General features: G+C 41.2%; 1 protein-coding gene across 1 annotated transcript in view; it reads left to right on the top strand.

Moving 5' to 3' along the window:
• kif21b (kinesin family member 21B) overlaps positions 1-12,933 on the top strand; it is a gene marked incomplete at its 3' end in the record, with an annotated part of 72,099 nt that overhangs the window by 43,640 nt on the left and 15,526 nt on the right. The window contains exons 17-27 of the mRNA XM_083971062.1: positions 137-453; positions 1,301-1,484; positions 2,163-2,366; positions 2,541-2,642; positions 3,966-4,131; positions 4,429-4,489; positions 4,651-4,699; positions 5,383-5,627; positions 7,131-7,199; positions 7,349-7,459; positions 10,882-10,920. Coding sequence (XP_083827188.1) covers positions 137-453; positions 1,301-1,484; positions 2,163-2,366; positions 2,541-2,642; positions 3,966-4,131; positions 4,429-4,489; positions 4,651-4,699; positions 5,383-5,627; positions 7,131-7,199; positions 7,349-7,459; positions 10,882-10,920 — 1,547 coding nt within the window. The remainder of the gene's footprint in view (positions 1-136; positions 454-1,300; positions 1,485-2,162; positions 2,367-2,540; positions 2,643-3,965; positions 4,132-4,428; positions 4,490-4,650; positions 4,700-5,382; positions 5,628-7,130; positions 7,200-7,348; positions 7,460-10,881; positions 10,921-12,933) is intronic.

Here is a 12,933-nt window from a genome sequence, read left to right as displayed (position 1 = left end):
TAAGCCTGTTGTGCAAAACCGCTGCTATATTCACCTCAGGAATCTTAATGTGCAGAACAGATACACAGGAATAAACAAAAGGGGATTAAAGTAGACTTTGTTTGAGAAACTCTTCCCCTCCTCCTGTATCCTTCAGTACCAGATCCGAGCGCTGGAGTCTCAGAAGCGGCAGCAGGATCTGGTTCTGCGCAGGAAGACCCAGGAGGTGACGGCGCTGCGGCGTCTGGCCAAACCCATGTCGGACCGCGTGGCGGGACGAGTGGCCCGCTGGAACCACGGGACCACGATAACGGACTCTGGTGCAGAGTTTTCGGCCAGCACTACGGCGAGCAGCTCCGAACCCGAGACTGCCAGTCGTGTGAGCGGACTGGTGCGACAGTGGAACAACAAGAACAGTGTGATGGGATACATGGGAGAGAACGAGGGGAACATCGACGGAAACAGGGTCATCGGGTAAGACGGGCTGGGATGCCTTTTCTTGTTGACCATAAAAGTAATGGAGAAAGGTCCATTCAATTTCATTGGCATAAACTATGGATGGATAGATGGATAGATGGATAGAGAGATGGATGGATGGATAGATGGATAGATAGATGGATAGAGAGATGGATGGATGGCTAGATGGATAGAAAGAACAATAGATAGAACGATAGATAGATAGAACGATAGAAAGAACAAGAGATAGATAGAACGATAGAAAGAACAATAAAAAACAATAGATAGAACGACGGATAGATAGAACGATAGAAAGAACAATAGATGGATAGATAGATAGGTAGATAGATAGATAGATAGATAGATAGATTGATTGATTGATAGATAGATAGATAGATAGATAGATAGATAGATAGATTGATTGATTGATTGATTGATTGATTGATTGATTGATTGATTGATTGATTGATTGATTGATTGATTGATTGATTGATTGATTGATTGATTGATTGATTGATTGATTGATTGATTGATTGATAGATTGATAGATAGATTGATAGAACTAAAAATAGAAAGAACAATAGATAGAACGACAGAAAGAACAATAGATAGATAGAACGACAGATAGAACGATAGAAAGAAAGAATGAACGATGATAGAAAAATAGATAGAACGATAGATAGATAGATGGATGGATGGATGGATGGATGGATGGATGGATAGATAGATAGATGGATAGATAGAAGTAAAAAACACAATTTCAAAACACTTCCCTTTCAGTGGCAGAATTGGTTGCTGACTTCCATGTCTCATCACTCTCTCTTTCTCTTTCTTTCTGCCTCTTTCTCTTTTCTTTCTTTCGCAGCAGCAGGAAGAAGCTGCAGCGTAAGCCGGCCGGCCTGGGCATCAGTGGAGCTGCGGGCCGAGCCAGCAGCTTCTCCAAGTCTGCGCGTCAGAAGTGGCAGGCCCTCGAGCACCGCATCATGGACATCGTCATGCAGAGGATGACCATCTCTAACGTGGAAGCTGATATGGATCGCCTCATCAAGGTATTCTGACATGTTTTGCACAGTGTAGGAGCTAAAGGAGCCGAATTAACAGCTTTTTGGGCTCATGCCATCTCACTGGAACCAAAGTAAATCATATAATACACTGCCCGTCCAAAAAAAGTCATCACTTGGATTAAATGAGCTAATAAGTAAGAGCCTCCTAGTGGATAATTGCTGCATGGATGATTATGTTTCAGCTGGCAACAACTTATCTAACGCTAACTGATGCAGTCTCATTCCTTAAACAACCATGTTGGAAGACACATCCTGTGGTCGTGGGAAAAGATGTTAATCTGTTTCAGAAGGGTCAAATTATTGGCATCAAGCAAAATAAAACATCTAAGGAGATTTCTGAGACACTAAAATTGGATTAAGAACTGTCCAACGCATTATTAAAAACTGGAAGGAGAGTGGGGAACCATCATCTTCAAGGAAGAAATGTGGTTCATATCTTAACCCCATTGAGAATCTTTAATGCAACTCTGGACGTAAATAAATGTTGTGACATTGCAGAAGCTTATTGAAACGATGCATGTCGTAATCAAAGCTAAAGGCGGTCTAACGAAGTCATAGAGTGTGTGCCCTTTTTTTGGATAGGCAGTGTATATGAATATATGAATAAACTGCAAATCTTGACTCTTTTTGCTCTTGTCTGCGTTTGTGTTTTTGCCGAGTCAGAAGCGAGAGGAGCTGACGGGGCAGCAGGAAGCGCTCTCACATAAGAGAGAGGTATTGATGGCGGACGGGGAGGGGCCAGAAGCAGAGGACCGCCTCCTTCAGGAGATTAACGAGGAGATCGAGGTGCTCAACGCCAACATCGACTACATCAACGACAGCCTGTCTGACTGCCAGGCCACCATCGTACAGATAGAGGAGACCAAGGTACAAACACATGTAGAAGCACACACACACACACACACACACACACACACACACACACACACACACACACACACACACACACACACACACACACACACACACACACACACTCATGTTTTTGTGCAGCAGTATCAGGAGGCCTCGAATGACGCCTGGTTTTGTTTCCTCCTGCAGGATGAGCTGGACTCGGTTGACACCTCGGTGGTGATCAGCTCCTGCTCCCTGGCAGAAGCTCGCCACCTGCTGGATCACTTCCTGAAAGCCTCCATAGAGAAGGTGAGACACATACAGTGAATAATAAGAGTAATTCTTTCATGCTTTGTTTAAATTCTGTCAAATGAAAATAAAATTATATTTTACTCTAAACATTTTATTCTACTGGCAAAGAAATTGGTTATTTATGTTTATTGATGTTGCAATGTCCTGCAATAAGTATTAGAAGTGAGTGAGTGCAGTGACTAATGACTGTGGTGCCATCTAGTGGTGTCTCTTTGTGCTGCAGTTTTTTAAATTATTATTTAGGGTGTGTTCATGGGTCATTAAAGGCTCTGTAAGTGATTACTGCTTTTGCCTCTAGATGTTGTGATACATCTCCAGCATCGATAATCAAAGATTATACTTCGTAATGTAATGTTTCCTTGGTGAAGGACAGTGTGTATGTCTCCTTTACTGAAACTAAGATGCACTTGAAGCTGTCCTGGAAACCAAAACAAAGAGCAGAGGCTTACATTACAATACAGAGAGAGACAATATCTCTATTGTCTAGTTATTGGGGGTCATCTGCCTGAACTGGACCAGGCCTGGCACAGAGGACACAGGAGTCAACTCAATTCAACTTCAACTTGACTTTTATCAGGGATTGTTGAAGAATAAGCAGGTTGATAACCCCAAAGGAAGAATGAACACAACTCAGTTTAATGCAACCACATATTCAGTTATCGGTCTTAACCTTAGTCTTAAAGGGATAGTTCAACATTTTGGCAAATTGGCCCATTGCCATAATCCCTATAGTTTTAGGAGTAGGTGCATTACCTTTAATTGTCGGTGCAAGCTATTTTAGAACGGCGGAGCAGAGCCGCGAGCTTGCCCTTGCTCACAACTTGTCCACCAGAGCCTTTTGGAGTTGTTGGATTGTGTATTTGCTGAGTTTGATGAGGGAAACTAAGAAATCCCGCATGAGCCTCCATAGCGTAGCTCTGAGCAGCTTGCGGCTCTGCTCCATCTTTCTAAAAAATAGCTTGCACCGACAATTAAAGGTAACGAACCTACTCCTAAAACTAGGGATTATGTAATGGGCCAATTTGCCAAAATGTTTAACTATCCCTTTAAATTCATACCCATATTATCAATCAAATCAATATCACAATATAAAAAATAAACAGTATATTATACAGAACCCAACATCTATAGAAAATAGTTGTTTGCTGCCATATCAATCTACAATTTCATTATTCACAGACCCTTTAAATATCTTTTAGAGAATAAAAATATTTACCAGGTCGTCTGATTTGCTGCCTAAAAGTTTTGTTTTGTATTGCTGCATCTCTGTGTCATCATTTCTCATATTTTGTGTGTGTGTGTGTGTGTTTGTGTGCACAGAGCTTACAGGTGGCTCAGAAGGAGGCTCAGATCAGACTGCTGGAAGGCCAACTGAGACAGACAGACATGATTGGCTCATCCCACAATCACATCATCCTCGATGCCCTGAGAGAAAAGGCAGAGTACATCCCTGAGCTCCAGGCACTCATCCACAACGTACAGCAGGGTGAGGACACGCTGGTCTCTGTGTCTTTCTCTTCCACCTCCAGCTTCTGTTGATTCACTTGTTTCCACAGTTTTACATGCAAGACAGCATGGCAGCATATAAGCAAGTTTTTGGTTGAGATTTTGTCGGGGAATTTTGAAAGATTTTGATCCTTATCTGCTTAACTTTAAATTATTATTTGCCCTCTTCCTGGTCTATTCAGCACTGTTTTGATGCATGAAAATGAAGAGGCTTAATCTGCCTTAGAGGATACATTAGATGAAGGGTTTACAAGTTTTGTGTTTTGCATGTCTCCAGAAAATGGTTACACCAGCACAGACGAGGAGCCCTCTGAGTTCAGCCAAGCCTCCGACAGCAGGTGAGACAGCAGTCTACAAGGTCCCCAATAAAAAGCATCCAACTCAGATTTAAAATATTTGTTGTAGTTGTCTTTCCTACTTGGTGTTCATTCAATACAAAAATCCTATGCACTTCTACTCACATGTATTTGCTTGGCTCTCCTTCTCTCCCTGTCTGCAGCGTAACACAAATGAAAGAATCCAACAGCCAAGATGATTTCAAGATAAAGGTACAGCTGGTTCATGCAGGCTTTGAGAGACACTGGCTTTGAATCCAGAAATCTCCCTGTTTGTTTTCTCATGCCCAGATTCAATAAAACTCCAGATTTTATTTTCACTTGTGTGGATCTTCCTGAAAATAGTTTTTTTTTTAAAATCCTCTTGGTGTCTGTGATTAAAACTTAAGATACATTAATAATATCCGACACCTGTCAGATCTTCATGAATCATGATGACACTCCATGTTTGGATGCTTGCCCTATTTTTTGCACAGATACATGCGCAGTCTGTCGGAGTAACTGCTGCTGTATTCCCATTTGAAGCCATAAGGTGGCAGTCTAGGCAAACACTTAAAAAATTATGGAAGCCGCCCTGATGTGACACCAACCCCTCTTATACTCATGTTATTGCTATGTTCTTGGGTCTTTATTGAATATTTCAGTTTTTTTTTCTCTATCCAGCTTTTGTTTGACCCCACAATGACGCCTTTCTTGTCTCTAGCTCATTTGTTTGACTGTTTTTCATATTCTCTTTGCCCCTCTCCCAGCTGAATGATGCTTTCAGGCTGTGTCTTAATTTCCTCTTGTGCCTTAATTAAATTCGACCTTTATCTTTATTTTATGCCCCGTTTTCTCCTACCCCACTGTCCTCCTTATTTCTTAATTCACTCTCCTCATTCATATTCTTACCCCAGATGGAGCCTCGTTTGTCGGCTCAGATGAAGGCGGTGTCGGCGGAGTATTTGGGCCCCATCCTGGATCCTTCATCCGGCAGCAAACAGCAGCACATCACCAAATCTCTGGCCTCGCTGACCGACATCCAGGAGGACGGCCTGAGTCTGGTCACAGGGAGTCTGAGTCTCAGCCTGGCCCTCAGAGACTCTTTCCACCGGGACCGAGCCTCCCGCACCATCAGCCTCCCTGTCAGGGGACACACCTTGTAAGTCCCAAAAGATTTGAACAATATAGGGGTGAAATGTATTTGCTTTAATGAGACGTCCACACTCATGCTAAGTGTTACCAGGAGGAAGCGGATTATCTGGAGGCTTGGCTCTTGTGTTTTAAGCAATGCTGAATTATGACAACACCTCACAAGTGGATTACTGCAGTAATGATTACTGCAGCGTTGTGGAGGGTGGAGCGCTCTCTGCAGAGCTTCCTGTCCTTTTTTTTTTCTTTTTTTACCTGTGTCCACATCCTAATCAGATGAGCTCAAGACACCTTTATTGACAACACAACCATTATCACGTTACTTAAAACTGATATCTCTTAGATGACAGTTCATTCATTGCATTTACCATCCATTATTTCTAACTCAATGCCATCCGTTATCCATTACATTTCACTAGATAACCACATAGCCAACTATTAACCATTACCCATAGCAAAATAAAAATTGGTCATTGCTTTTAGCTAATTATTATTTTTACCCATTATGTTTAGCTAAGCTTAATTCTAACTATCAATTGTTGTCACCTATTTAGTTTTACAAAATTGAGCTAATAATCACTTTTTGCTGACTGTCAACCATGTTACCCATTTTATTTAGCTAAATAAAGATTTTGCTATTACTCTTACCTAATGACAGACTGTCATCCATTAAGCCATTGCTTTGTTTTAGCTAATTATTAACTGTAGCCCATGATGTTAAGTTAAGCATAATTTAGCTAACCATTACCTTTAGCAATCTCAACCATTCATAAAGCAAAATATAATGAAGCTAACCATTTCTTTCAGCTAATTATTCACACATTACATTCAATTGACAAAATTATACCATTTAACTGTCACCTGTTATGTTTATAGCCTTTTTTTTTTTTTTTTTTAGCACTTTAGCAACATGTAGTGTAGTATCCAGGTGTTACAGGTAACTCAATACTATCTTATGAATCAAATCATAACCTATATACTTCCCACTGACAATACTTCTTTTTCTGAAGTGGAGGAAAATATGCAACAAACATAAAAACATGTAACTGACATGAACAGATAGAACCATAAATAAACATCCTGTGGCATGTGACACATGTATCAGCTATGTAGAGAAGAACATTTTCTATTTCCCAATGATGGAGACAAAGTTCTTTAACAGTTTTATTTTCAGCTGCACATTTCCAAGCTAACAACCACTGGAGACCTGCCAGAGGCCTGACACTTTTTAGGTTATAAAACAGCTTTGGGGGGGAGAAGTCAGTAAAATTAGCATCAGTCTTTATGGATGGAAAAGCCTGCATGTGTGCGATTTGATATTTGAAGAACTGAATCTGTCAGCTGCCTTAGTCTGCTAGAGATGCCTTCAAATGGCAGAAAATCCTTGTTGCTTATAGATTTCCCAACAGGTTACATAGCTGCGCATCACCCCTCTGTGTTTGTTTATCACCTGTGTGCTCCCTTGAAAAACCTGCTTAGTTTGCTTGTGTGTATGTGTGTGTGTGTGTGTCAGTCCTAGGCAGTCTCGGGGTTATGACACCTCCCCTATAACAAGGAGGAAATCTTACGACCGTGCATACAGGTACATGTAATGCTCACATTCGGGCTATTTTCTAGACAAATTGATGAATTGTCTTGACTATGTAATGTAATTTCCCTTCAGGTTTTTTTCTCACTTTGTCCTTGACTCCTCTTGTCCTTTCTCATCTCTAACCTCCCTCCCTTTATCAGGCCCACTGATGGCTACACTCCCCCTTCTTCTCCTCCTCTGAGGACTAGGAACGACCGCAACGTCTTTTCAAGGCTCACCAGCAATCAAACCCAGGGTTCTGCTCTGGACAAGTGAGTACATTCTTGCAGAGACATATACATTCACACACACATGCATACACTGCTTTTTTTGTCCTTTTGTTCACACATACTCATCTGATCAATTCAGTTACACTTTGAACCATTCCTTTCTTTTCTTTTCTTTTTTTTTGTCCTCCGCCATTGTTTAAGATCTTTACCGGTCCTGTCGATAGGGCTGAAGGTCAGGCCTTCGGAGAGAAAAGTGCTTTTGTTGGTGGTGTAGATGAGCCTCTCAGAAATGTGCTACTCCAGCTGTTTATCTTTAGATGAATCCCACACTTACACAAAAATGCTTTTCTTCAGGCTGCAGTAGTGTATATACTTCCTGGGGGGTGGGAGGATAATGGGGCAGCGCATTCACAGAATCCAGGTGTTAAATGCTCTCAAGAGGCATTGAAGATCTGATCATCCAAACCACAGGCTACTCAGAGCTGCAGTTACGAGTAACAACACTATCAACAAGGCGTAATGCACTGTGTCTTTCCAATCCATACATAGGAGTTTCCTGGAAACAAATGCAAATCAGCAGGGAGGCAGCTCAGTGAGTCCTAGTCAAACACAATTTAATGTAATGCAATAAAAAGAACAGGCCTGCAACAAATCTCATAATGTTCGTTTTTTTTGCTGACAGTGTGTCTGAGAGAACTGCTTTCGAACTTATGGTAATTTTTGAGACCGTAGTCAGTTGTGATTGGACTGTTTTTTTTCCCTATATATGTATAAATGTGTATATATATTGTCCTTTCATCCTGTTCTCATATATAAAGGTAAAAGTATGCTATAAATACCTCCTCAGGTGTAGGTGTTTAGACCTGCCACATCAGCTTGAAACGCACCGTGGACATGAGACGCATGTTAATGAAACCTGCAAAGGTGCTGAGTCTGGAACGAGAAACCGGCCTTTTTTTTCTCTTTCCTGCTCACAATCAATTTCAGCTTTCCGCTCTGACAAATGTCAGCGATTATAATTTCAGTCGGCTCTTCTTGGCCCTGCCGTACAGTTGTTGTTTGTTTGATAATCTTTATTAATTGATTAATTAATCTGCAACATTTCCGAGCTTTTATTGACCCCTAATTGTTAGCGAGGACACTTTGTGAAATGAGTTTGCATCTCGTGTTTGTGTATGTATGTGTGTGTGTGTGCTGTATGTGTTGTGTATGTTGGACTATGTGGGTCCTCATTAATTGGAGTAGAGGGAAGGTCAGTGAGTCGGCTGTTGTCATCTTTCCTTTCAGCTGTTGCCGTCGGTAGCCATTTTGAATTGAGTCATTGTGACGTATTTATCGTATTTAGCCTGAGGGTGTTTAATGAGGTTTCCACAGGGGAACTTTTGCAAACTGTTTTGACATTTGCGCTTATGTTTTTTTTAAGTGAGATGTGTGTGTTGTTTATGTTTTGGGATCACTGGATTCATCATTTCTTTTTACCCAAGATTCCTCATTTAAGCCATCATCTTTAATTTATTTAGTTTCATTGTCTGAACAGCGCCGAATCTGAACAAACTCTGCTGCTTGTTCTGTCATCACAAGCATAAAGCTGCTGCCATATGAAGCTAATTTAGTAAGAAAAAAAAAAATTGAATAACCAGCATGAATCATGCGTATGAATGCCGTCTAATTGAGTGTCAAATTAGAAACTGTCTGCTATGCAAAGAAACAAGATAGCGATGTTCACAAGTACATCTATGCAAGTCCACAAAACCTATTAAAAATGCAATAAGACATTTTTATTGTGATTGTGACTGTGGACGCATTCTGTTTCTGCTTTTTTTTTTGACTGATCCATATTTGAGCCGACTGGTTTTTGCCTGCGCTGTCTGGGATGGAGCATTTGACACGGGTTTCAAAGACACATGAGAAGGAGGAATATGAATTTTAAACAAAGTTTCCTTGTCTTCTGTCAGATGAAGAGGCTTTGAATCCCAGATCCCCCTTCTTTTTTTTTTAATCTTCCCATTACTTTGCATCTTCCAAAACCAATGAATTTTAAAAGGATTTTGTCTCGAGAGTGGGATATGAGTATGCTAATAGCCGCCATGGCCACGGCTGTAAATACCAAGAAATGAAGGAATTTCTATCACCTCTTAACTTCGCCCTTCCAGACATATCCAGAACCATTTTTTTTTTATTATTCCATGCTCAGAGCGTGAAGCACACAGGCTCTCATGGTGACAAACCTGAGGCTATAAATTATTTACAATATAATAACACTTTTATTACACTGTTACACACATGCCAGCTTTTTTCCCCCTTGAGCTAGTGTGGAGGTAACAGCCAGGGTGTAGCCTGGATTTGTCCCCGCAACAGCTTTTGAGTGAACTCACCCAGGGGATCGATTGATATCTCTTATCTTCCAGTCGACTGGATTTTCCTTTTCCGTTAACCCTGTTTTCTGTCCCTTTTTGTCTTTTTCTTTACTAATTCCCCTGATTATCGCTGGAAAACAGTAGATACAGGAGGGGGCTCTGGGGACACCATGGGAGTCATACATGGAGGATAATGGATGTTACAATGTGCAGCTCTTTGACCTCTGTGTATCACTGTCCTGTTGTCTTCAGTGCTTTCCTCCTCGACTACCCGCCCCCCCTTTTTTTCCTCTGCTTAAGATGAATTGTTTGACATTTTGGGAAATTCACGTATTTGTTTTCTTGCTGAGAGTTTGCTGGATGAGAAGAAAGACATCACTGTCATGTCTGTCTGCTAAATATAAAGCTACTAAACAGCTAGCTTAGCTTTGTCCAAAGGTAACACCTCTAAAGCTTACTAATTAACACCTTTTAATTAGTGTCTTTAATTTCTAATGAGAATAAAAAAAAGATGTGTTGTTGTTTTAATACACATTTTATACATCTTTATTCCCTGTTTCTAGTTATGCTAAAATAAGCCAGGCTTAGCTAGCTAGCTGTAAATGTATATTAAACAAACAGACATGAGCGTGGTATCAATTCTCAAACGACCTTCATCTTACTCTTGGCAAGAAAGTGAATAAGCGCATCTCAAAATGTCTCTTTCTGTTTCTTTACACATGTACGTAACCTTTAACGTTATAGCCCTGACACCACTAAACCAGCCTTTATCTATCTACAGTAAACATGCTTTACCAGGCAAAACGTCTGCAGACCACTGGTCAAAGAATACAGCGTGTTCAGTGATTATTACCTTTGAGAAGAAGCTCTTTTCATGGCAAACTGGCAAATAATCGCTGAACAAGCTTTATTGTTGACCGAGCTTTCCTGCCAGTTTGCTCACTGCTTTGTATCTAAACCCTTCCTCTAGTCACTCCTTCCTTTTAACCCTTTGCTGCCAGTAACCCTTCTGTCTTCCCTTATCGTGTTTAACCCCCCTTTCCTCTTCCCGCCCCCTTCCTTTCCCTTCCCTTCCCTCTCCTCTCCTTGCTCCTCTTCTGCCTCCAGGTCGGATGACAGCGACTCCTCGCTCTCCGAGGTGCTCAGGTAGAGGAACCGTGCCTGTCACTCTCTGTTTTCCCATTTGCCTGTAAAACTCACCTGGTGTCATCTTCGTCTCCACTCAGTGTTCTGTGCCTCGCCTGGCCACCTCCCTCCCCCACTTTTTATTTTATTTTTTTTATTTTTAAATCCCCCTCTGTGGGTGGGGGTCGCTGCTGTGGTGCATGTTTTAACCACATGCGACTCTCTTGACCACGACTGTGTGGTGTTGTGTCACTCTGTGGTGCTTTTGCTCGCACGGAAGACATGAATGAACCTCATCACTTTGTTACAGGCTGTGGAAAAAAACTAAACGTGAAATGATGCCGGTGTTTTTTCTTTTTCTTAATATCCTAATTCAGTGTTTTTCAACCTTGGGGTCGAGATTCCACGTGGGGTCGCCTGAAATTTCAATTGGGTCGCCTAAAATGACTAGTATTTTTTAAAAACTAATTATTATTCTTTTTAAAATTGTGATTAAAAACACCACATGCAATCTTAAACAACTGTATTCTATACTTTCACTTTCTCAAATATGAATCGAGTTCAAACAAAATGCAGCATATAAAAATATCTCAGCTGGCGCTTCTTGATTGATGGCGCAGTCGCCAGAAATTTGTTATGTCTAAATGGGGTCACGAGCCAAAAAAGGGTTGGGAACCACTGTCCTAATGTCTCCAGACTTCTGTTTCTTTAAAGTCTGGAATATAATACTAAAGTGCTTATTTCCTAATGAGAAAATAGACTTTCCATATCATATCTCATATCTAGAAGGTAAATATACAGGTACCACAAGTTGACAGTTAGCTTAGCTTAGCATCAAGTCTTAAAATTAGTAGGAAACAGCTAGTTTGATATCTTCTTCTGGCTGTAAATTCATATTGAAGACATCATTTTTCAAAATGTTCAACTCTACTGTACCTTCAAGACGTCGGAGGGGGAAAAAAAGATATATAAATGATGATAAGAACCGAATGTTCTCCTCTTCATCTCATCAGTCCTCTCTGTTGTTGTGTCTTCATCACAAACACGCACAAATAGATGCAGCTCTCACAGAGGCCCTTCCGTCTGTTTTTCTGTGTACTGCAGAGAACACACACTGATCTCCCTCCATGTTTTCATTAATCCACCGGTCTCCTGGTGCTCGGCCCTGCAACATCCATTAGCAGCTCTTACATAGTGCATAACACGGCACACGCCATAATATCTTCCGCAGACGCTGATAGAAAAAAGGAACAGTTTCTACCATCTGGAGCAGTGCACTGCTTTAAGAAAGAGTGGTGCATTAAGGAATATCTTACAAGAGAAACTGCAGTAAAAGTCTCACTGCAGGTGAGGGAAGTAGCAGCTATAGAGAGGTTCTGATGATAATATATAAATGTAAAGATATAATGTTCCCAATCTTATAAATACATCTAAATTAGGGCAAAAATAAGATGCACTGACTTTCTTTTATAACCAGTGAGCTCAATACCTCCTCAACAGCCTTATAAGAGTAATAAGGTTCATTCAAATGAAACAGCACCTCAAATTCACCTTCATTCCTATTTTCTCAAATCTCCCGTCGCCTCTGTCTTTTTCCATTTATTAGTTATTCCTCAGTCTTTTTTCAAAGTGGAAACTGGACAAAACAGAGAGTGTGGGGGGACAGACTGTAATGTGCTGCCGTGTGTTCACTCCCCACACCTTCCTTCGGTCACTCACAGTCAGGATTCACAGCTCTGCACAAGCCGATAATCTGACTATGCTGTCGACTTGTTATATCTTTCCACCACTAACTCACATGCAACCACAACCACAACCCCACTACTACACCCCCCCTCTGGGTCCCAAAAGGCAATTGGCTGTGGAGGTGCTGAACTGAGAGTCAGCAGCACACACACACCTGACTGGCGGAGAATGGATGCTGCATGTGGTGATGATGATGATGATGATGATGATGACGCCTCCTCCTCCGTCCGGACGCTGTGCTGTGCTGTGGTTTATTTTTGAGTTGCTGCGGCTGTTTTTGGGGAGTTG

This window comes from Trachurus trachurus, assembly GCF_905171665.1.
Source record: "Trachurus trachurus genome assembly, chromosome: 5".
Taxonomy (NCBI): domain Eukaryota; kingdom Metazoa; phylum Chordata; class Actinopteri; order Carangiformes; family Carangidae; genus Trachurus; species Trachurus trachurus.
Note: the sequence above shows the minus strand (reverse complement) of the source record. Positions and strands in the feature narration are given on the sequence as shown.